Source organism: Parus major, chromosome 1A, assembly GCF_001522545.3.
Source record: "Parus major isolate Abel chromosome 1A, Parus_major1.1, whole genome shotgun sequence".
In the NCBI taxonomy this organism is placed as follows: domain Eukaryota; kingdom Metazoa; phylum Chordata; class Aves; order Passeriformes; family Paridae; genus Parus; species Parus major.
In genome coordinates this window covers 44235725-44261007 of record NC_031773.1, presented here as the reverse complement: position 1 = coordinate 44261007, position 25283 = coordinate 44235725, and the positions used below count along the sequence as shown (strand labels likewise).

The 25283-nt window shown below is 39.6% G+C and overlaps 1 protein-coding gene across 10 annotated transcripts; it reads right to left on the bottom strand.

Annotated features, from left to right (window-relative positions):
• Positions 1–1735: 1735 nt before the first annotated feature.
• TMPO (thymopoietin) lies at positions 1736–24217 on the bottom strand. 10 transcript variants are annotated; one of them, XM_033514276.1, is made up of 11 exons: positions 23808–24216; positions 16141–16267; positions 13805–13960; positions 11738–11838; positions 7124–7243; positions 6921–7016; positions 6266–6376; positions 5367–5456; positions 5219–5284; positions 4967–5058; positions 1736–3625 (listed from the first exon to the last, which is right to left on the bottom strand). In XM_033514276.1, exons 1-11 carry the CDS (start codon positions 24048–24050, stop codon positions 3334–3336), a joined length of 1494 nt encoding a protein of 497 aa, XP_033370167.1. In that variant the 5' UTR covers positions 24051–24216; the 3' UTR covers positions 1736–3333. The 10 variants fall into 10 exon arrangements, with proteins under 10 accessions (XP_033370167.1, XP_033370172.1, XP_033370171.1 ...); XM_033514281.1 differs by lacking the exon at positions 23808–24216 and adding an exon at positions 21490–21510; XM_033514280.1 differs by lacking the exon at positions 23808–24216 and adding an exon at positions 20586–20688.
• Between the last annotated feature and the right edge of the window lie 1066 nt (positions 24218–25283).

Genomic DNA, 25283 nt, shown 5'->3' with positions numbered 1-25283 from the left:
ATGTACCATGCACAAGATACGCCACACAATTTTACCAGCTTCATTTGCAATTACATAAATTTTACTGCTGAGTTTTCTTTGGGACCTGTATTATTTAAAGATTAATAAAGTCAGCTTTTCTGCTTTGACTCTGCATAAACAAGTTAGCATATTTTTTAAAGACATCTTGTCCACAAAACTAGTAGAGAAGGTAATTAGCAGGAATTTTAGTACCATAAAGAGTCAAAAAAAAAAAAAAACCAAAAAACACCCACATAGACCAAACCTAGGAGGGATCCAAAATCATTCTGTAGGGCAGTGCTGAGCATGCTGTTAGCAAGTAAACTTTAAGTTCTTTCATGCTGTTTCTTATGGAAATACAAATAAAGGTCTTAAAACACACAGAATTTAAATTTAAGATCCTTCTTGAAAATTTATTGTCTTAGACTACTGAAGCTCTGATGCTCTCACCACGGATCAGATGCTGTAAAATTAGTCTCAAGTGAAATAATCTAGTGACCCAGAACCTGATACCAGGCTCCCGAGACTGGATAAATGTTGAATGATTAGCACAGAATTTAAAGGGAAAAATACAAGCTGTGCATTAGCTCCAATTCAGACAGGAAATCAAGACCTGCCAGGTTTTCAGCACAACATTCTGAGCAGTATGACCAATCATGAGAACAAAAGCCACCAAACCCAAAATAACATTGTCACACCCATTAATTTCCACAGGCCTTTTCCAGGCTTGTTGTGGCCCCTGCCCTGAAGGGGACTTCTTAAACAATACTTACTACATCAGAACTCTACTCATTTTTGCAACTGGATTTTGGATACTAGTCCCTAAAATTACTCTTTTTTCATTGGTTCTGAAAGTTCAAGCTGGCTCTGTCTAAAAAAACCCAAGATGAACTAATGGAACAAAAGTGAGAATGTGTAAAAGGAAGAAAAAAAGGAACATCAGTGTGTATTGCTTCAGCACTTTGATACAAAGACTACAGTAGAATTATATACTTCAGCTTAATTTATAAAGCATTTAGTTAGAAGGCTTTAAGCACATACAGCTCATAGCATTATTATATGTGTTACTTTTAGAATACCATGAAAAATTCAACTTTGGGACCAAGACAAAGATCCTAGTCTTGGGGCTACCACACACCATTAAGTGTCTGAAATGTAAAAAAGCCCATTCCTTTATCGAAGATGCCTTGCATTCTAACTACAACTGAAGTAGAGGTGGGTTACTTTGAGAACTTTTCTACAAACTCTTTACCATCTGTGAGGCAACACTGAAGTTGAAAGCATTCTCCAAAACAGTGCAAAAATGAAAGAATGATGACAGTTAATTGCAACAAAATTCAGTCTGTAGTTTGTTTTGATTGTAGTTTGTTGTTTTTTTTCTTTGATGGTATTAATAGTACCTCTGGCAAAGGCAAACTGAAAGTATTTCTTGTAACTAGGAAATAAAGATATATTTTACATGAAAACATCCAGAAACGTGGTGTTAGAAATAATTTAAAGTGAAAAGGAAGTTCCTTTAACATTGAAAAAAAAATGAAAGCTACTTTGTCCCCCTCATCCAAACTAAAGGCCTGACATAGGCTAAAGGATTATGGCACAAAACTCTGATACTGCAAATATTATGAATATTCCTCCCACCAAGTGACATGAACTGACCTGAGTTTATTATCAGATTTCAAATGTTTTTTCAATATGGAAGACCGTAGCAGCACAAAATGACACCACTGATACATCATTTGTCTTGCTTTTGCTGCCTTTCAGCAATGCATTTATTTTGATAAGGAAAATCCACACACATTAAAATCATTTTTATTTTTCTCCATTTTTGACACCAAAAGTGAATGTCTTATGTTACAATTCTCTATAGGATGGACACAGGTTTAGCTATTTGGATTACTCAAAAAAGCAGTTTAGAAGGAAAAAAAACATTAAACAGGAAAAAAACCCCAAAACTATTGCTTTGCTACAAATTACCATGTTTGTCCCAAAGTTCACAAAGTAAAGCTTCCCCATAGCTATAGTCTACACAATAATTGTACCTAGAGTAAAAAGATATTGACTATTAACTAATGTTCTCAGCTTTTTATAAGTAGCACTTTAAGAATAAGTAGTATGATTTATTGCAATTTTGTACCAAGCAATAAGACTGAACATCTGTATGCTGCAGATTTAAGCACACCAAAAATGTATACATTCACTTTAAAAAAATTTTTGCTTATCACTCTTCATTGGTAGTAGTGAAGTCAGCTGCCTGCTCAACCAAGTTACACAATAGAGAGTGTTTCAGCATGCTTCCACTGAGAAAAATAGTCAATGGCATGAAAGTAGTAAATCTCACCTTAGAAGATGAAACTGTAGCGGAAAATGCAGCAATGCCCTCTTCATACAAGAATAAAACTTCATATGGAATTTTCATACTTTGAGAATACTTCTCTACACAAATATTTAAAGATAATCACATAAAGCTGTGTTGGAAAGACCTCGCTTTTTTAAGAAAGAAAAAAAGACCACTGCTAAGGTTGGAATTTAGACTGCTTCAGATAACAATCTTGACCCAAAAAAGTATTTTAGTAACAAATTGTTATGATGTAGTTTTTATTTCCCACACATATTACTAATAAATAAGTTCCTCTAATACATCTCTTGCCAATTAGATTTGTATTCAACTGCTACAACACTGTAAGCACTAAAATGAAGGGATACATTTAAATGAAGTAACACTTAAACAGTTACTAATATGATACTAAGACTTTTACAGAAATGCAAACAGGTTTACAGTTACATTTACTAAAAAGTTACAGTAATCTACAGAAAAGGTTGCTGTTGTACTCTCTCTACATCCTAAGAGATCAAATTCAGCTATGTTGTTACTGCAAAAATGCATAATGAAATGCATTTCCCTTTATCCCATATTAAAATCCTTCTCCACTATAATCTAGACAGAAGTACAACTTCTTTTCTGTACAAATGAAAAGCTTTAAAGACACAGCTTCACATTTTACTACATTTTTGCCCTTCTCAGCTTCCAAGTTCTTGCAAAAACAAATATACATTTTCTCAAAAGTGAATTTAAAGGATGTCCACATTAAAAAAATAAAGCCTAAAAAAGTTCAAAGATTTAAAAAAATGTTACTCCTATGGCAGTGATCTCCTACTTGTCCAAAGTCCAGAAAGTTACCGATGTCCATTTAATATTATCTTTCTTCATTTATCCAATTTATCAGGTTCCAATCACATTATTTATAAGAAGTCCTTGAGCCGATGAGAGGGCAGAAGAGTTCTCTACAATTAAAAAACAGGAGATCAAATTGGGTGTGCCTTTCAGAAAGATATTCATTTGGCACTGCCCTGAGTGACAATATTCATGTATTTAGAAAAAGGATTTCCTTGATTAGTTTCCATTGACTGATAAACCAAAAACATGAAGACTGAAACAACAACAAAGAGAAAAACTTTTATCCACAGGGGGACGGGGCGCTGTTTTTTAACTGCTGGTTTCTCCGACTTGGTGTCAGCCGAGGCACCGTATTTTTGTGCATACTTAGAGTAACTTTCCTCCAGTATGAAGTCACTGTGCTCCAGAGGCCGGCTTGCAGCTCCTTTGATTGGTCTACGGCAGCTAGCACTGTGAATTAAAAAGAAAAAAAAATTGAGATACTGCATATTTAAAAGAGCAATCTAAAGTACGTAGGGAAATTTTAGTGTAATTAAAGAACTAAGAATTATTTCTGGTGAATACAGTACCTGTAATATGATTTTTGAAGCTTTACCGATAATGATAAACACAAAGTTAGTAACTCAGTGTTCTATCAAACAGTCTTTAAAAAAAAACCAAACTCAAATGCCACTTCATCCTATGCACATAAAAAGGATCATAACTTGCAATCAAACTGTAGAAAGTGTCTCCTTCTATTTGCTTTCTTAATGATTATTTTTGCAGCCCCACTGGAATTTCTAAACAAAAGATTATTTCTGGCCAATAAAATACCTACGGATGGCTAAGCCAAAACCAAGCCAGAAGACAGAGCAGTAAGGATTAAAAAAAAAAGTGTACACTGCCAAATTCTAAGATACAAGAAGTATACATGTATGATTTTTACTTTTTTTTTTTTTTAAAAAAAGTGGTATGGATTTAACTGGACCTCAAAACAGGTGAGCAAATTTAGAGTGGTCAGCAGATGCCCCACAGCAGTAGTAACTAGTACAATATATTCTCCTTATGGTTAAGACTTTATGCAATTGCAGTTTAAATTGAAGCTCTAATTAACATATTGGAAACACAGGAGATGATTTCACATCTTAACGTGGGGAAACTTTTTCTCATATACTCTAAGCAGAGTGGATTTTTTAACTGGCCAATTAACCAGAGGGCTTTCAATCTTTGTTTAAATATAAAGACACAAAAAAAACCCCCAAAAACAAAAACCAAACAAAAAGCCCAAAAAAACCCCACAAAACAAACCCAAAACCCACAAGTAATAGCCTTTCCTAGATGCCATCCTCATTCATGATAAGATTAATCAACATGATTGCCATTTAAAGGAAAAAATAAGGTATCTGAAAGTTCTTTCTGGCTTTGCAAAAGACAACTCAAATATATGCTACGAGATCTTTCCTTAATTTAAAAGCAGGCCTAAGCAGTTGCATCTAGCCAAAAACTTAAATATTGCAAGTCATTACCACAAAAAAGCTCTTTTCATTTAACTTTCACCATCCAGAAATTCTGGTAATAATTCCTACTATAGTACAACCCTGTTCTCCCTTCTCCAATTTAAATAAAGATGAGGCTGCTTTGATAAAAAATTTATGTATATAGAATGGAAAAATACGTGGCTGTCACAAATGTCATTGAGCCAGACTGCAAAAATTGTTTCTCAGAACTCTATCAATATAATCAAAAGATATTTCTCAGATTAAATAGGTTTACAAGAACTGACAAAAGAAGCCCCATAAACTTTAGAAATACCTAATTCCTGTAGGTGTTGATACTTCATAAGGGAACATTTCTTTAAGAATATCCCTTTCTATTCTTCTTTCTTCTGTAGTTCTCTCCAGCACCTAGGAAACAAAAAACAGTTAGAGGCCGAACAAACAGCAAAAGAAAAAGTTTCTGTATAGCTATCTCAGTGACCACAACCATGTGCAATTTGTAAGAATGAATGAGTCACCCAGTGACATTCAAGAAGTTTACTTCTTGGGTTTTAGAAGTTTGTTTAACCTTAATTATCGGCAGCCATCCGGTCACTTTTGGTGTCTTAAAGCATTCAGTGATCTCCTCAGTTTCCTTTAGGATAAAGAATAAGTTGTATAAATCCTATACACCTGCCAGCCAATGATGTAGATGATCAAAAAAACTTAACCATCACCTCTATCATGGCTGTGTTGAGCATATCACAGGACTGGTTGTGACCAACATGATTTAAAAAGCACTGATGTGGGCAATCTGTCTCTTCTTGCTGTAAAAAACCATGCCACATTACATTAAAATACTGACTGAAAAACCCCCATCAGCAGCTTGGAATAGAACATCACGTTTACCCACAACCTTCTATTTGACAACTAAGTCTACATGGCAATCATATTGTAAATGAAATGTTAAGAGCAGCTTTATCTACAGCTACATGAACAGACAAACAGCATCTTGCAATGTAAAATTCCACAACATTACAGTATTATATTAATACAATTATATATACTTGCAGGTGCTTTAGACAGTTCTCCAAGAGATATAATTTTTGGCAGCTTGAATAGGTTAACAGTTAAAGAATTATTTTCTTTCTTGATAACTGAAAGGAATCTACAGATGCTTTTTTAATTCAGTAATTTGGTGTAAAGTCATTCTACTACTTGATTCCCTAAATTGAAGCACATTGTGTTTTTTCATGATAGGTTGATTTACAAGCTCAAAGTGAGATAACCGAAGTCTACTCTACTTTGAGCTATTTAAATAATTTAAAATTAAAAAAAAAAAAATCTACATTTTATTCAGAAAAACAGCAGCCCAAGGAGAAATAACATATCGAAACATATTTATCTTAGGAAAAAGAAAAAAAACAGATTTTCACACACACACAAATCTGAAAGGGGAAGATAAAAATAAGTTTATATTCTCTTTTATGTCATGTGACAACACTAGTTTCTTTTGACTGGTGTCACCTGGGCAATGACATCCTCCACCCCCTTTGTACCAAGAAGTAAGCACATACACACAGGAATTTTGTTCACAGAGAGTAAGCAAGAGCAATCTAAGTTTTAATTTATTTACTTCAGCTGTCATCAGTGGTTTCTTTGGTGTTCTTCTGGGCATGTCTGAGAGTTCACTGACTGACAGTGTAGGAGCTGCATGCTTGAAATTTCCAGGCACCCTATTGCCAACCTGCCGAGATTCAAAATTGTTCACTCAGAAACAGCCAAAATACAAAATGAAAAGGGGCAAGGTGGCAGAACCAAACAACAAAACCTTTATGTGCATTGAATATATGCATGTTAGAAGTTAACTCAAGAAGGTTATGTAACAGATACTCCAAGATCAGCTTATCATTCCAACTGGTTTCTTTTAAGCCATTTAGAAACATAAAAGCTATTTAGTTCACAAGAAAAGCCAAACTTAAAAGCAAATATTCTGCACGTATTTAAATAAATTAAGAAAGTATTAAGTAAGCTTTTAAAGTGGTTTTTTTACACCCCTCCCCCACAAAAGACATCAGATGTGACCTAGGTGTTCACCTAGTCCCATCTTAAAGTGAACAGTATTAGGTATACTAAAACAGATACTGAGTATGTGTTTTCAGAGACTACTGAATAGTCTTACTTTCCTTAAAACAGTTTCCTATTTGTCCAGAACAGAATGATTCTGTCAGTGAAGATATGTTACAGAAGAATATCACAATTGATTAAACATATTTACTAAGCATATTTACTAGGGTCTCGTTGCTTGCAGCCAATATAGTTTCATTTATGGGAGTACTCTCTGATATTACAGCATCATCTACAGGCAACTGTGCTGTAGCTTCCACCTGTTTGTTTAAAACAAACAAAAGACAACAATTGAATAAAAGAGCCACTGGGACCCTAAGAGTGAGAGAAAAAAAAAAACTTGTCTATTATAAAAGCCTCTCATCACCCTTTTTCTTGGTGTTCTTCTTGACACTCTTGTAGACTCCCTAGAAAATGCCTGCAGAGGTCCACTTTTTGAAGATCCACTTGTCCAGACAGTCTCAGTAACTTCATCTTGAGAATAGGTCTATTCAAGCATCAAACACATGATCATACACATGAAAACCAGCTCCAAACATTGGATACTCGCAACCAAAAGCCAAAATAGCATGCACACTCCAAAAGCAACATGTCTACAATCAAAGAACTGTGGATCCTAACACATTCAAAATGAATAGCTAGCTAGATTAGTAGCATTGACCATAATATTTACATTTCAGCACATTGTTGTTCAAATACAGAACTGAATAGATAATGCCCAATAGTAAAAACTGGTAATTTGCTCACTGCCCTGGAATGAGCTAACACTACAAGGAGTTACATCAAGTCATGGACAGCAGACATGAAGCTTTCAGGCCCATTACATTTCCTGCCTACACACACACACACAAATCTATGAACATAAGAAAGCATCACCTTGTTTTCTACACTGACAGACTCTCTCAAGCAGAGTTGGGCACAGTTTACGGACAGCCACCTAAGTTTCAACAGGAACTAATCTTCAGCCACAGGGGTTGGGGAGAGACACTAAATGATCTTAAAAATTTCCACATACAGGGATGAAACTAGCAATTATCACATAACGGGTTTAAACAATCAAGCCTGATACAGATCTCTCACAAATCAAAGTAACAGCATGAAGGGCCCAACTTTTATAGCCATTAACAAATGCAGATTGTTCCCTACGCTTTACTGCAAGTTTCGTGCTCAAAGCAAATATCCCCCTCAAAACTAATTCCAAGATGGAAAGGGAGATGTAAAGCTGCTTATTCTAGATTATATACAATATTTTCTTTTATATTTGGTTAAGTTTAAAAATAAAAATTATTACTTTTTAAATACTTCTATCTTTGCACATTAACACCTCATACAGTAACGTATTATCAAGTTTTTGGAAGTTACACTCTTTGCTAAATAAAGTTACACACTGCAACTGTCAATTAAAGGTTCAATAGTGAAATTACTTCACTAGAACTGTATTAGCCCCAAAACAATGTGTTAAGAGAACAGGCTGAAAAGTATTTATTACTTGAGAGGGGCAGTGAAACTAGAAGCTGATCAGCTTTATGGTTCCATGATAAATTCTGTATAACAGCTACTAAATGCCCAGCAGAGGGAGCACAAGTGCCTCACTTCATTCCAAAGTCACTGAAGTATTTTATAAAGCAAATGCACAGACCTCAGGTCCAAACAGATTCAAGTTTGTGGTTTTTTTGGAATTGTAGATTTCAGCCCAATTCTCCAAAGTTCTTTACAAAGTTAACAGAGGAAATATCTTCTAACCCCTTCTTAAATACTTACCAGACACTGTATTCTCTTCCTTCCTCCAACCTACAATCAGTTCCCCACCTCAACCCACTACACTTTCTATTTAAGAGGTGTTCTTTAGAAGCTTAGAGAAAAAATACTAATTTCAGAGTGTTTTTACTCCAGTACAATCCACTCAGGAAAGCAAATTCACTCATACTAGTAACAAAGAGCTCCCCATCCCAGACTATATGACTACAAATTCCTTATCTTCTAATGGAAAGTTAGAAGCACTTCACTAATAACTGCCTCTCTTCTTCAGATGCTCCAATCATATGTTTTAAGCACCAAGTTTCAACCTTTTTCTTGCATGAAAAGTCAAGGAAAAACCAGAATCTACTGCATAAAACCCATCCAGACTTCAGTAGAACACATTCAACAGACAGAAAAGAAGAAATAAAAAATATTGTCTACAGTTATAATTACCCCCACTGTCAATGGAGCAGGCCTCTAACCCTATCAAAATGTAACACCCATGTTAGGTACACCAACACGCTGTAGGTAACCAGAGAAACCACAACGGTGTGGTACACAAGCAGTGCTCAGCATGTGCTTCTAACTGTCAAATAACTCATGAGCAGTGGAGCTACAGATTATGACTTTACCTCAGCTACCACTTACCAAGTTACTATACAGGTAGTCAAAAAAAAATACAGGGAGGAGTAGGGGAACACAGCACATGCAGAATGTCACTGTACAAAGTTTCAGGAAAGAGACTAGTTCTACACTGCTCTTCAACATTTACATTGTTTAGCCTGCCTCCTTCTGTCCAACGCCATTTACTGTCAGGCTGAGTTTTGAACTCCTACTCTAGATTCACCTAATGGATTAGAAGGGGGTATTTAAATTAGGGTTTTCTGCCAACTTTTCACTATGAGGAGGTAATTAAACACAAGTAGCTGAGCTCAAATTCATCCGGTGCTCCACCACTAACTGACTGGTAAGACCCACATGCCTGCTCAACCTCCCCACCCAATTTCTTTTGCAGCAGTCTGCCTAATAACTGTCTATCTATTTGCATTCTCTTCTTAAGAGAGCAGCTACATCCAGCCATGCCAAATGACAGTCTTGTCAGCTATGTACATCTGGTCTAAAACCAGTGCTACACAGGACCCAGAAGTAACTAGCAAGTCTGCTCACACCACACTGCCCATCAGCTCAGCCTCACCACTCTTCAGCCACACACTCTGAATCAATGCCACACATTCCTCAACAGTTGAAATAGTTCTGCAGAATGAGCATAGTCCCTTGACACATTAGCTGAAAACCTACAATGCAATTCTACAGGAAGAAGGGAAGGAAAGAAAAAAAATCGTCTCCATGTTCTGGTTTTGTTCTCAGTAAAAAGACATGACTACACACATTTGCTAGCCAAAAGCATGAAGTTGTTCTTGGCCTCAAGCAGCTGCAATATTTTCCTGGGGGGTGGGTGGGGCTGTTTGTTTTGGGTTTTTTATATGGTTTTGCCTGTTTTCTGTATTTAAAAAAACCCAAAAAACTCAAGAAACAATCAGATGTTCAAAGGTGAAAGGTTTAACAAACTGAAGAGAGTTTCTGAAGAATTCGGTGATTTTGAAATGAGGTAATTTTTTGATTATTCCTTTGATTAACTTCTGGTAATTAAAATATGCAAGTTTCAAAATATTGCATCTGTACTGCACATGTAAGACTGCAAGGCAAAACAATAATGACCTGATACTAATATAGTGAAACTGGATGACAAAAAATTGAGTAAACAAATCACTTAAAATGCCACAAAAATACCTCACTAAATCTCTTATTCTATGAGTTTCTGAAGACAATAAGTTTTGTTTGTTGACAGAAGAATTAAATATCTTTATTACACTGAAGCTGGCAGGGATTTCTGGCAGAATAACCATTTCAAAAAAAAGTAATTCTTAAAATGCTCATTATAAAGACCATTACAAGCAGAAGTTCCCCAAACAAATTAAAGAATACTTGGTGCATTGGGCTATGTGTGCATTTCATTTTTGAAGTAAAATCTGTTCAGCTTGTACCCTAAAAGTCCCACTTAAAATAAGCAAACTAGTTATAGATCTCCATAACTGTGTTTATTACTCAAAGTCATATAGCAGCATTTAACCTGCTTTAAGAGCTGTCTGTAGGTAAAGCATGTTTATACATACACATACATACACTAAGTAGCAAGCATCAGGCATTTAACAAAGTACTGAGAAAAGTCATTGTGATCTGCAAAAATACACCAAGCAATTAACAAGTTAGATTCTGAGTCATTGTATGTTTCATTACAAGTCCTTTACTGTAGCATAACTCCACTACTTACTGGTCAGACGAGTACTGTAAAGACTCTAAATATCCTAAGCTAAGGAACAGGGTATTTAGTGATGCTTTCACATCAGAATGACAGATCAGCCATCAACTACTGAGCCCTATATTCAGCAGCTTGAAAATCAGAGGTGCTTCTGTAAAAAACCTCTTGCATTAAGACAGCAGAACTAATATTTATTTATAAAGGACAGGTGGTACACGCAGGGAGATCTACACTTGTTATTTATCCTTTTTCTTCACAAGGAGAAGTTTTTCAACAAATTCATGTCTAATCTAATACTGCTGCTACAAACACAGTTGAAGAAAAAAAATTACATAGAGAGAAAATGTATGCATGTACACATATACACACACCTATACATATAGGCATATACCCAAATACATATTATATTTAAATAAGTCATTAAACAGATGCATTTAAAATGCATACCTATGTCTATAGCTAGCTAACCACATTATATCTATGTATTTAAAAACACTTCTTAAAAAAAACCCAAAAAATCCCACACATCCCTTTTTCCAAACTTTTTTTTGAGAAACCACTACTTTTATAGAATTGAGTTGATTACAAACATTCAACAGAAAGCCATCAGCCCATATGGATTAAAAATCTGTCAGATTTCCAAAACTAAACATGTTAAGGTTGCCTGCTCTTCTCTAGGAGGTGCTACAGCAAGTCAGACAAAAAGCAGATCGTAACTTTGAACATTATCAGACATGCTAAAAACAGCCACTATAGTTAATTCACAAGATTTTTCATGCTATATTAGAATAGGCTTTCTAAAAGAACTTTAAAAAACAGCATAGCTCACTTAGTCATGTGATGTTAAAAGCAGCAAGGTGTTTTAGTGAGCACATCACCTGCAGTTAGTATCTGTTCCCCATGCCACTATGATAAACATACCTGGTTGTGTTCAACAACTCTTTTTTGTTTGAGTGCTACTGTCGTCTTCGTCCTGGCTTTCAGAGGTTCTCTCTTCTCAAGCCTCAGCTCAGTCTTCGGATCTGCAAACAGTTTTAATAAAACTGGTTTCTATAATACTGCTGGCTGTTGTGTTAGTTGAAATCAAATGTATTTTAATAAAAATTCATTTCAAGAGGCAACATAACTCTTATGAGATGCCGTTTCCATAAAAAGTTGTGAAATAGGTATATTTCTCTATTAATGTATAAGAGCAAAGGTTTTTGAAGAATAATCTTAAAACTATTTTGAAGCATTGACCCATGTGTTTACATTTTGTGCTAAAACTCCTACATTTCAGATAAGCCTTGACCAATCCAGCAGTTCCATTTAGAAATTGGTATCAAATTGAAATTCTTTTAACTGAAGTACCATTCTGCTATTTATTGCAGTAAAGGTACTGAAGCTTGTCAATGTTGTTTGAAGTTGTTGCTTAGTTTCCTCTAATTTGTGTCCTTTTATATAAAACCCCACTTTTGACACAGTAGAAAGGGAGAGTGGTTAGCACTCATCTCACTAATAAGAAGATGCATTATTTCCACTGCTTTTCTAAAATTCTAATAGCATTACACTGACATATTTAAGACCTACTTATAAAAAGAAACTTGTTTTTGGTAGGGGAGAAGGGGAATATTTGGGTTTGAGATTTTACCCCAGGGTGTGAACAGTTCAGTAATTATATGAAGCGTATGAAATTATAAGAAGTTAGCTGTCAGTTGTGACTCGGCTCTTGGCTGTCACAAACATTAATAAATCAATCTCTAACATCTTCTCCCCCTGAAAAATGCAAGAGATAAAAGCTGAAAAACAAGCCCAAATATGCAATTGCTAGGTGTATTTCAACCCTTTCTATCCTATGTTCATGAAAATTCCTGCAAAAAGAAAACCCACTCCCAAAACCACACCACACTAAATAAGCATCTTCTAACAATCCATTCGAGTAATTCTTTAAAACCTATGCTGTTTTTGTTACTTGTAAATTGCACAATGGTGTGTTTTCAGTTCCACTTCCCCCACCACTACACTTTCTTGATACAAACTTGATGTTAAAACCACAAAAAACACACCCAGGACCAACCAATCAACCTGCCCCCAACTAAGTCCATAAGGAACAGTGCATAAAAGGGGTTGAATCACAAGTGTTAGATAGTAAACAGAAAAGAACAAAAGTTTTATAAACAAACATTCATTCAATATCCCATAGTAAATAACTACTGTGAGCACCACAAGACAAAATTGGACTGATACTTAAGTATGACGTGCAAAGAACATTGAAACACCCAATATGTGATTCTGTCTACTGGATTTACAGGCTCCAGTCTGGGGAGAATGGATTAAAGACAGTTCAGCAGCAAAAGGTTTCCTTTCCCAGAACAGGCACCTGGATCACTGTGCTGGTACTGCATGATCAAGCACATGACTGACATGGCCTGCAACAGTATCTTACTGCCTCACCCAACAGCAAGACTGTAGGAGAACAGATTGGGGAAGATTAAGAATGGGGCTGCAGCCGAGCCTCATTCCTAATGGGGTGCAGCTGTGTAAGACAGGTGAATGGAACTGAAGGAGAAGAAGCATGGAATGCTGATGTGACCAATCACAAAAGAGTAAAAGGGAATGTAGGCGTTATGCATCTGAAAAAGAAAGACAAAGAGTTAGGAGCAGAGAGCACAGGGAGGGAGAAGAGAGACTTTTGCTGGCATTGCTGTGAGGAGGAGGAAGGGTCAGGCAGCCAAGTAAGGGACAGGAAGGAGTTAGCTGGTCTGGAAGAGGGAAGGAGAGAAGGAGTAAGTGCTGCGAGGAGCTGTCTGTGAGGGTGCACACAGAGAAGGTAGAGAGTTTTTACTACAGGATAATAAACTGATGGCATCAGTCAGTTTGAGACCACTGTCCAGTGGTGCCAAGCACCGAAGCCAACACAAGATCATACCCTCTTTAGGTTATCTCTATGGCAAATATCATTCATGTATAACTTGAATCATTCCCATGCAAGTTCCACTCAAGTCTTACCTTCTTCATTGTCACTGTACTGGTCAGAATCATTGTTTCCATTCTGTTTGGTGTTCTCAGTAGCTGAAATCGCTGGGAGAGGCACGGGTCCCTTCAGGTCAGGACCTTGTTCCATCAGTTTCAAAAGCTTTTTCTCATAAAGTTTCCTAGTAGTAGCTAGAACAAAGAAGGATACATGCTAAAGAAACAGTTTTAATCTTTCCTGACTTGACTGATAGAACTTGGCTGTTACATATTCTTTGGGAATTTCTGAACATAATGTGTTGTTTATTTTTAATCAGTTTGTATGACCCAGAGTCTGTCTCTCTCTATATATATATACACACACCCCCCAAGGCACACAACTCTGGCTCTAAGGCTTTAACTTGTCAGTTTAAGAGAATTCTTAGATAAACTTACACTTCTTCATACACTGAAAGTTATAGAAAGGAAATCTATGGAAAGGGAATTTGCCAGCTTCTTAGATCTTTTGCTTTGTATGCTGCAATATACAAGTTGCTATTCCCTCACCAAAAAAATTTAGTGAGTTTGATATTACAAGTGATGCCATTTTATTGCCTTTTTTTTCTTTTATATGTTCTCTCTATTCTTCACACATATATGTGTAGCTCTGTAGTCTATTGTATTAGTGATTTGCTTTCCCAGTACTTTTCCATGGCCTTTCCTTAAGCAGAAAGGCAAAACAAATCCCAGAGCTCCAAGCCACAGGAGGTATAATTTGTACTATCTTGGTTCTTCCTGGGAACCAAGGCTGAGAACAACTCATCAAGATGCATTCTCCTGGCTGAATTACAACTAGTGCAGAAGTGGGGTCTCCAGAGCAGGGACTTGACCTGGCAGGGAGAATTGCATCACCACTTGTCCTCCTAATCAGTACTTTTTAATCAATGATGGTAATTTCCTAAAACCTATTGTACTCACCCCTGAGGGTGGGGGTGAGCTTTTGTGGACACCACAACTGCTCCTGGAGGCCTTCAAATAAAGATCCCCTTTTATATTACCTCCTTACTAAAATTATCTCCAGTTTCATTTCCAGGCTGGGAAAAAGGCAACACAAGGGCAACAATTTCCATGCAGATTGCACTATTATTCTCCTAACTCCCTTACCCTGGAATTACTGCCTTTGCCTTGTTGGCAAATTCAGCCCATTAAGCATCAGAGGTGGTGCAAGCAAGCAGCAACAACAGACCTTTCTGCTTGATACCACATAGCCATCAAGTTGGCTTGCTCGATCTAAGAGGACAGCTACTTAAAACATTTTAAATCTAGCACATACTTCCACATCTGGACTTTGTTGGCAAAAATCTGTAGAGGTGAATGCTGCTTGAGCTGTTAGCTGCACAAAAAAAAGATCCTAGCTTTTGAAGTTTTCTGATAAGAGGAAACCACCACTTAAAAGAAATGGCAGCCTCTAAAGAAAGAGTCCATACCCTGTAAGAATTAAAGGCAATAAATTGGACCAAATGTAAATGCCTTTCCAGTGGACTACATAGGTTCTTGAGTTTTTCATACTTGAGTACTATCCAAGAGGCACAGGATGAATGGCAAGGCATGCAAAATCAGCTAACTGAAAATATTACAGATAAGGCTTTGAATATACACAGGACTGCAGGCTTAGTCACAGACACTTCCATCCACCTAGGATTTCAAGAACATTCCACAGAAGGCTCTGCACACTACAGACAACAATCTTTTTTGAAGAGTTGCAAAATCAAATTCCCTTGCTATTAGGATAGTGCACAATCTGAAAGGCAAGGTGCTTTGATCCCACATCACAGATATCTGAGTGCTCAAGGCAGGAGATTAGGCTGGGGTCAGGACTACTCCACAGGCCAGCACACAGGACAGAATGCTAGGCTAGAAAAAAACATTGGCAAAGGAAAACATTACTGCACAATGCAGTGATTAGGAAATGCTCTAGGGAAAGGGAAGTTCCCTGTTCTCATTCTGCTCTCAATACTATTAGGCTATTATGTAAGATGTCTTTCCTATTTAAGTGAGCCCAGATTTAAACCTCCGTATCTGAAGACCTAACTAACAGACCTAACAGTACTGAACTTTAACTAACAGTTACACAGCTTCAGAACACAAGTTGGAATATCTCCTGCTGGCCTAGAACACAAGAGGCAAACTGCAGACTTGCCCACCTACAATGCTTCAAGACTTCTTAATGTAAACAGTTCAATGAAAATATCCTAGGTGAAAAGTAGGATTGCAACAGTACTGGTACTAAAAAGTAACTATATCAGGGAAACTTCACAAGTGAGGTTTAATGAGAAATAAAATTCAGTTTTACTGAGTTACAAGATTAGTATCTACTAGTTCAATTGACCTACCTACAATTGGGCCAGGATTTACTCCATACTTCATAAGTTGTTCTTGGAGGTCTTCATTACTCATCTCTGTTACATCTAGGTCATCCTTCTCCTCTGGTCTGGGTTTGTCAGTTTTCTTTGTAGCTTTCTGAGAGCAGGAGGGAGAAATGAGAGACAGGATGTTTTCAGTTATCCTGAGCACATCTTTTTCTTTTAAAGGAACAGAAAGACATATGAGTAATAAACATATAAACCCAGAAGAAATTCATCCTATTCTCCCCCATGATTACTACTAAAGCTTATGTGAAACAGTACAAACATTTACACCTACTATGAAAACATGCACAAATTTCCTACTTAGGAAGGAAATACGCATTACAAGTCTCCTCTTACAGTTAAAAAAAAAAAATAAAAAATCACTCATTCTGGTCTTGTGTTTTAATTTGAAGTTCAAATATACAGTGGGTGGGGATTGCTTTCCTGTGATTGGAGAAGTAAGCTTCTAGCTGTTTCACCATCACTACAGAAAACTACAAATATTTATGTTACATTGGCATGTCTCTGCACTATTTTTCTACTTGGTAGGTCAACATTTCTTCCTCTAATGATATGGAGGAAGTTCTTTAGTATCTACATACTTTCAACCAAGTTTCCAAAACCCCTATTCCAACTTGTCCTGTCACTCTCTGAGATTACTTGATGTTACAAGGTAGAGTGCAGGAAAGGCAAAAATCAGAAACAGACACAAATTTTCAAAATCCTGCTTTTTTGCTTACATCTCTGCTACTTGTAGCTCTAACAAATTCTAAACCCAACTCTGACAACACTACTTGAACACTTGGCAATGCACCATCACTACATACAGATGGCTATCACAATAATCTGCTGAGATGCTACTCCTAAACTAGCAGTCTCTGCTCAATCCAAACAGAGTGATCATAATATTTAATAAATATTTGATCATAATATTTAATTACTACAACAGGCATTGTGAAAGTGAAGAGGTAAAACAGAAAAAGCAGAGGATTTGCATGTTCTTTACTAAGAAAGACCTTGATAGTGCTTTGAAATAAGTCATATTTGCATCTCAAAGTTGTATTATATAAACAGAAACAATTTCTGCATTTAGCATTTTTCTCAACTCAGTTGTCCAGAGGCCCAATGTGGCTTTTTTTAGTACTGACAAAAGACTAAAATTCCCAATATAAATATGCTATAAACACTCAAAGAATTAACAGGTCTTTTTCTTGTTGCATTTTATAAGATAGCAACAAAACACTTTAAGATGATTTACATGAGCCACGAGTATCTATCTGTTAATGCCAGTTCAATATTTCTTTGCATGCAAACTTGGTCTTGCCTCAAGTATCTTGGTATTTTAAAGCTAAGCAGGGACTGTATGAGGGTTTCCCAAATATATCTGACTCCAAATTTTCCTCTGACTCCTGGATACTGCAGTACAATGAACGTAAAATCAGCTGCTGAAAAGCAACAGAATCTCCAAGAGATCATGGCATTTCTTTACTGTAAGACATAGACTCCAAACAGTCTGAAGAAAGTATAGGAGCATTAAAGTGGCAGATTTGACTAAAGACAGATTTACAACTCACTTCATCAGTCATTCCACTCCTAATTAGCTTTTGAAGCAATTGAGCCTCCTTACAAAGTACACAAGGAACAATCAACCTGCAGCTGCACAAGACTTTTGTTCACTCTTGAACATGTTGGTCATAACATTATGCCAACTTAAATATCGCATTAACTTAAATTTCATATTCAATGCACTTTTTCTACACTACTGAACTGTCCAAACAGAAAAAGTCCTGAAAAAAATGCTGAATTTTCTTGTTGAGATCTGTTTAGACTAATGACAGCTCTGGTGTTTTCCAACATCACCAAGCAGATTAACCAAGATGATATTCTATATTTCAGAAGAAAACTACCATGGTACAGGAAATTGATATTCAAAGACACTTTAGAGAAACTGGAAACCTGTTGTAATGTATCTTGTATCTACCTTGTTCACTTAGAAACCACGGAAGATACTACAACAATATGCACCAGAAAACCTACTCAGCATTCTGGATGCTTTACAGAAATCTTAGCCATCAGAAATCTAACTGCAACTGACGAGTACCACGGTACTCTAACAGAAGAAAATTCACATCTCATGGTTTCTTTGTGCCTTTTTTTCCTTCAAAATACCATTTTACTTTTTCCTGCACTACTGTCACAAACAGACATCATCAAAATAGCCAGTTTCAGCAAAAAAAAAGAGTAGGGAGGGGACGAAGAAAGTTGAAAGTAATCTGTGTTCTACAATAATTGGGCCAGATGTGTTCATTTTGTGCTCTTCAAGGTCACAGCTTTTACTTTTGAACACCTATTCTCCTTAGAGCAGGAGCAAATGACTTCCCTTGTACAAGTAGAATGCTGCCATTTAACCATCCTCTGGACCACAAGATGATCCTTAGAAGCATGAGGCAGGACTGAAGAATTTCTCACAGCTCAGCTGTGGTATGACAGCATTAACTTCAGCAACAACACTCGCTTTAATTACCACTGCTATTACAGTATAATGCACCGCTACACTTCCTGTGCATCACAACTACTTATCCACTGCACTACACCACAAGACTGATCAAGAGCTAGCTTAGAAGCATCTGTCTTACTGTGGTGCAGAGATAAAGTACTTAAAATGAAATAGTGGCAATATCCAGGATTTGCCAAAGTAAGGTGGTGCAGCTGACCACTTTCCCCATAATGTAAATATTTTTTTCAATAATACACCCAAATCTATGTAAATATTTTTGCAACAATATACCCAAATCAATAAATCCTTATCTGAAAATCTTCTAATCCCATCCAGAGCTCGCAGCATAAAAGAAATATTTCTAGTCATTGCTATTTTCTAGAAAACAGAAGATGGAAGACTATCTGCATACCTCACTTGAGAGAGATTTGTTCACATCAGAGATGGCAATTTGGTAGTGGTATCTGTCAGGCTCAGTTTGCGACTGCCTAGGAACTAACTCTTCAAACAAGTATTGTAGTGAATTATAAGCATGGGGATGCCACACAGCATTGTCAGTACTAGGGCCACAGAAAAACATCATAGGAGAAGTTCATCTTCTCCAAGTATCATCTCTTGACAGCACAAAGCTTTCACGATCTTTTGCTGGCAAGAAGAGCAGAATATGCAAGCAACCAGAATTCAGACTTAAGAAGCTAAGAAGCCCTTACCTCTGGCATTTCTGCTGAATAGAAATGAACAACCAAAGACCAGCTTAATCAAGCAACCTTCACCAGCACGTGTACTAGTCCTAGCACTGTCCCAGAGACAAGCATAAGAAAGATGTTGGTTTTATTATTCAACAGCTTCTTCAACAACTATGGGACGTCACCAGAAAACTATTTTCAAATCCCAAGTTAAATGGCATCTACATCAGGATACACAATGATTTTAAACCCAAACAGGTACAGCTTCATCACCAAATGCAAAAAAGGTCAGGGTTTATTTACAATTTCTCTGAACAAGGTTAAAACAGGGTAAAGAGAGCCCAAATCACACCAACAGAATAACAGATTTATACAGTGAAATAGATAGGTCTTTATTTCCCTTGTACTTTATATTGTACCATAGACAATCATTTCCTGCAGTAGAATTTCCTTTTTGAAAAATCAAGTCCTACTGAACTTTTTAACCTTAAAGGCCTGGAGACAATATTTACCAAAAGCTACAGGACAGACAAAATAAACAATGGAAATTATGCAGCAGCAATTCAAAGATACTGATACACACAACTTAAAGTATTTGCTACCTTCTAACCATAATTAGTAAGTGCCAGACTTAGAATTTCCAAATCTATGTACAGTAACAGTCATAAATTATAAGATTATGGACTATTCAACCCTTCCACCCCCTTCTCCTCCCAGACCCTAATTTCCATGTTACTTGGTGAAGGAAATGCACCTGTTCAAAGTCTGAAGGTGCAAAGCAGCATAGCAGGACTTCTCACTTTAGGTGGGAATTACTTTGGTCTCCTCATCCCTGCCCACAGCTTTCTCTCAGCTAGCAGATGAGCACCTTTTAAAAGTCCACAAAGGATTGAAACTGTATTCTGGGTGACATCCATGCAGCACGTCAGGTACAGCCACACAGGAAACATGGAATAGATTCTCTGCCTTCACTGGGCATACACAGCTGCTGTCTCACCTATCCAGTACACTTTCCACACACCTACTCTTCATAAACTACCAGTTTTACTATTACCTTCTCTTTCCCAATAAGGAAGGGCTTGAAGCTGTTGTTGTTATCTCAGCTACAGATACCACAACCACAGCATTCTGACTATGAAGAGCTGAAGCTGGCTCTTTATTTACTTGGCTACTTGCCAAGTAAAAAAGCTCCAACAACCCAAACTAACAACTCTTCCTCCACCCCCCATCAAACCAAACATCTTTACCTGATAGGTCTCTTGCATGACCTTTCAATCAGGCCCTTCAGGTCCAGATGGTCTCATCATACCTTCATTAACAGGAAACAGTTGACTGATCTTTTTCATATCACTTTAAAGGTCAAAAATATCACTCAATATGTTTTAGAAATTATTCTTCCAGGACATGAAATACACAATAAGCTCAATCATAATAATCTACACATTCTAAGCTCTGAACAGTTCTTGTTTAACAGCGTCAAGACAATATTTTTGGTACATGTTTTAAAGTAATAGTCCTAGAGAGGCAAAAATCTAATTTTATAGTTACTTTTCCTGTGAGCTATTTGTGTTGATATCCAGCCCACAACTAACCAGGACAAGGGGCATTCAGATGCAGATGGTTCACCCTGCAGCAAAACAGTGTCTTGCATACCTAGTCACAGTCCTCACAGACTACTATGCTAAACAAGCTTAGAGGGAAAAAAAAAAAAAAAAAAAAAGCTGCTCAAAAACCTTAGTCGATCTGGAGAAGCTGGCTCCTCCACACAGTACTATCAGACTGAGGCACAAACAGGCATGATTTTAAAAACTCTTCTGGTAGGAATATATAGCCAAAGTGAGCTATTTATTCTTGGGCTGGATAGATCTAAGCCAGAAGAGTGATGGATTCAAAACATGTAACTTGCAACAGAATTCAAACTGTGGGATTTTTTCTGTGCACAGCTTTTATCAACAGAAAATAAGCATCAAAATGCATTATCAAATGCTCTGAACTTAGAAAAAAACACGCTAAAATGACAATGTAAACAGTTCTAAATCACTAATAACGACAGCCACGTCAAAACTCTGATGCCAGTATGAAGAGACCTGGCGTAGCTTTCAGTGACTGCAGCATGGATGTTCAGATTATTCCCGTGGCCTTGTTACTCACCCCCATTTTAAGAAAAGCGCTGCCTGTCCCGTTCAGGACCCCGCGGCTGCCGCAGGAGGAGCCGCTGGCAGCGAGCGCCCCGCGCTGCGAGGCCCGGCCCCGGCGCGCCCCCTGGCGCCCGGCCCCGCCCGCACCGCCGCGACCCCGCCCGCGCTGCCCCGCCCTCCGGCTCCTCCGCACACGCGAGGACTGCAACACAGCCAGCCGCTTCTAACTATCTGCTCGTAAGAAAGGAAAGGGCGAGCGGGCCAGGGCGGAGAGAGGGAAAGCCCGTTCCTTTATTTCATTCCTCCTATCCATAAATCCTTGCAGTTCCAGCTTCCCCCCTTGCCCCTTATTTCTATCTTCTTTCAAACGCCTGAGTGCTTTCCCTCCCGTCCTCTCTTAATCTTATCAAGCTTTGGTTTTCCACCAGAATCCCAGTCCCTGGGATGTCAGACTTCCCTCGCTCTTCCTCTACTTTCCAACTGTTCTGGGGGCAAATCGCTCTGGAGACACATGGGCTAATCTTTTTGAAGGAGAACTGATTACAAGAAGCACCATTATGCCAAGAGACACTACCAGGGACACGCTACTCAGGATACAAGCTGTTTCAGAACTACTCAAGTGGCTCAAAGAAAGCAACAAGCACACATCATCCAAGTTTGTTTTGCTTAGCAGGTATTGTTTGGGATTTTTCTGAGTGTTTTGGCTTAATGTTGGTTGTTTGTGGCGCGGGGTGGGGGGGGAGGCGGAGTGAGGAACGAGGGGAAAGTGACATAACACAGGGCATAACTGACCCAAATCTGAGCAACACGCACTGGAGTATTCGCTGAAGTTCCGGAACTTCTGATGATACAGTGTTCTGATACTAACACACAAGATAAGCACAAATAGCACAGAGCCTTCCAGATATTGTTAACAAAAGTGTAGGAGTACCACCCATTCTGTAAACATCAAAGAAGTCACCCGTAATTGTTTAAACTTTATGGAAAGGAAAACTCAGGTCTGGGATAGGAACTACAGTTCTGAGATGTTCCTTCTCTGACAAGCATGAAACAAGTCAGCTTCAAGCACATCCCGTTTTACTCAAAAGCACCTTATATATGCAGACCACTCTAAGTCAGAGAAACGTCTGTTTCATTTTAACTGCATTTAGTAAACGCCAGTTAAGTGTCTGAAATGGACAGATGTTAAGGTAAATAACTTGGTTTTAGAGATCCGTTCCTCTTGAAATTGCAGTTTCAATTTTTTAATTCAAGAACTGTTCCCTTTTGCTTTTGATAGTTAAAGTGTCAAAGACCTTCAGAGGACTCAGTTTATCGGCACTCTCTTAACTAATGACCTTTGAAACATAGTATCTAAGACACAATTAAATAGTTATACTATCACACACATTAGGACTCCAGAAGCTGATAATCATTATCCAAGTCTTTTCTTGAAACCAGACATGTTACAATTATCAATTACAAGATTGCTTCCTCGATATATGCAAATTTATAGTCCACTTATGAAAAATTAAGAAAAAAAATCACATTTTTCCCAAAGAGAAAAATTCCAAATGGCACCAGTTGCCTCTGTTTCCTTACATGTGTAAAGTCTAAGAAAACAAGTGCAGTGGACGAATTGAAGAGGCACCAGAGGCGCTTTGCTATAAAACACATCTTAGAGGTACGAGCAAGACATCTACATTATGCAGACCCTCTTTACACTAAACAGTCCACTTCATTAAGTGAAACAAACCAGCTGTTCCCTCACAGCTTCATCCTTTCATTTAGAGGCATTTACACCGAGTACGGCATTTACACTGCCATACAACCGAGACAGCAGAGGGGAGTCCTTTCCTGAGCAAGTTGCAACCTCTTTCAGTTCTCTTGCTTCGTTCCTCCAGCACCGAAGTAGTCTACTTAGTAGACCGCTCGCCAAGCTATAGTAAAGGCTTCCTAATTTACAGTGGGGGGGGCTGTCGCACACTCCACGCGCGGTCTCGCTGCCCCTACCCCCCGAGCCAGCCACGCCAAAAGGCGCTTAGGCGGGACGCATCCTGGAGGAGCGGCCAGCGGCCCCCGGCACCGACCCGCCGTCCCAGCTCGTTCCCGAAGCGGGGCGGCCGCCCGCCAGCGCCGCTGCCCCTCTCGCCCAGGCGGCGGGACTGTCCCGGCCGGGCACGATCCCGCCCTCAGCTGAGCTGGAGATACTCCAGACCCGTGCGGGGACCCCGGCGCGCCGTGCCGCTCCCCGAGCGGCGGGCGGAGGCGGCCGGCCCCGTTCGGGCGGGAAAGCGGGCCCGAGGCTGCCGGGAAGCCGAGGCGGCGCGGGCGGGAGGCAGCGGTACTCACCCGCCCGGCGGCGGCAGCGCCGCGGCTGCGGGCTCCGAGAGGTGTGGGCTCCCGCTCCTCGTCGCTGGAAAAGTCGGGCTGCGCGAGGGCGGGCGGGTTGCGGGCGGTGAGGTGCTGCAGGTAGAGCTGCACGTACACGTCCTTGCGCTGCTCGCCGCCCGGGAGGCTCACATTGTTAGCGATCAGCTCGCTCTTCAGCTTCTCCTTGGTGAGCACCGACGGATCCGCCAGGAACTCGGGCATCGCCGCCGGCCGCAGCCGCCGCCGCTCTCCCGGGAGAGGCACCAACAAAGCGCGGGGAGAAGGGGCGGGGGAGCGGGAGGAGAAGGAGGAGGACTCGCCTGCTCCGCGCCAGGGACCAGCTCCACAGGGGCGGCCGCGCGCACCGAGCGCTTCTTCCCACCCGGCAATAAACCGCGCCCTGATTGGCGGGGAGGGCAACGAAGCGGCTTCGCTATTGGCTGGCGGGCGGAAAAGGGGCGGGGCGCGCGGGAGCAGCGGCGTTGGTGCTTTGCGCGAGGGACAGTAACGCAGTTTAAATTCGGCTCGGGCGGGAGAGGCGCGCGGGGCGGCGCTCGCGGGCGCCGCAGAGGGTGAGGGCGCTGCCCGCGCCCCGCGGGTCCCCGTGATGCCGGGACCTCGCCGGGCCCCTTTCGGGCGGCAGGTGTGTCCCCGCCGCCGGGAGCGCCCCTCCCTGTCGCAAGCAGCGGGGGAGGCTGTTAGCGCGATTCCAGTTACCTGCCGTGATCCCGGTGTCCCGCCGTGACACCTGCCCGCGCCCCTGCCCCGCAGGCACCTGCGGCCCTGGCGGAGCGCGCCGCGGGTGGCCGTCCGTCCCGCGCTCGGCACCGAGCGGGCACGGCAATTCTCTCTCCTGGGATAACCGCCCGAGCCTGTGCCCGTCGGGCTCGAGAATAAATCCAGCCGGGAAATCGGTAGCTAATCTATTAGCGTGACTACCGCCGTTGCTGTGACTTAAGCGCAAAAAACCCCCAAATTTACATCTATAGTGCCGTAGAGTTTGAAAGGCACATAGTAGTTTTATTTATTTATTTGTAAAGTCGATTTCCAAAATGTCACAAGTGTGTCCCTGCTGGGGAGGTTCGACTGAGTTCAAGACTGCAGTCTTTCAGTCTTTAAACAGGCTGGTTAAATCCTTCTGTGTTTACACGCTGCTTGCTGGGAACGCCACTGCTTCTGTTTTATGGTGGGAAGGGTTTAGTGTTTAGATTTGACTATATGTCCTAGGCTTTTGAGAACTGTCTTGCAGTACTGGGGAAAAGAGTTTAAATGCGGCTATTTTAATTTTCCCATCATGGATCTGAAACAGGATTGTTGGTGTTTGCACCTACTCCCCTTTGTGTTCCAGAAGTTCTAAATTGCTGTTGGGGAAAGGGGAAAGTTGTGCGCTCCATCATGGAGCGGTCCTGGTGCCTGCTGTTCCTATTTACCTTGCCTTATATATATATATAAGCC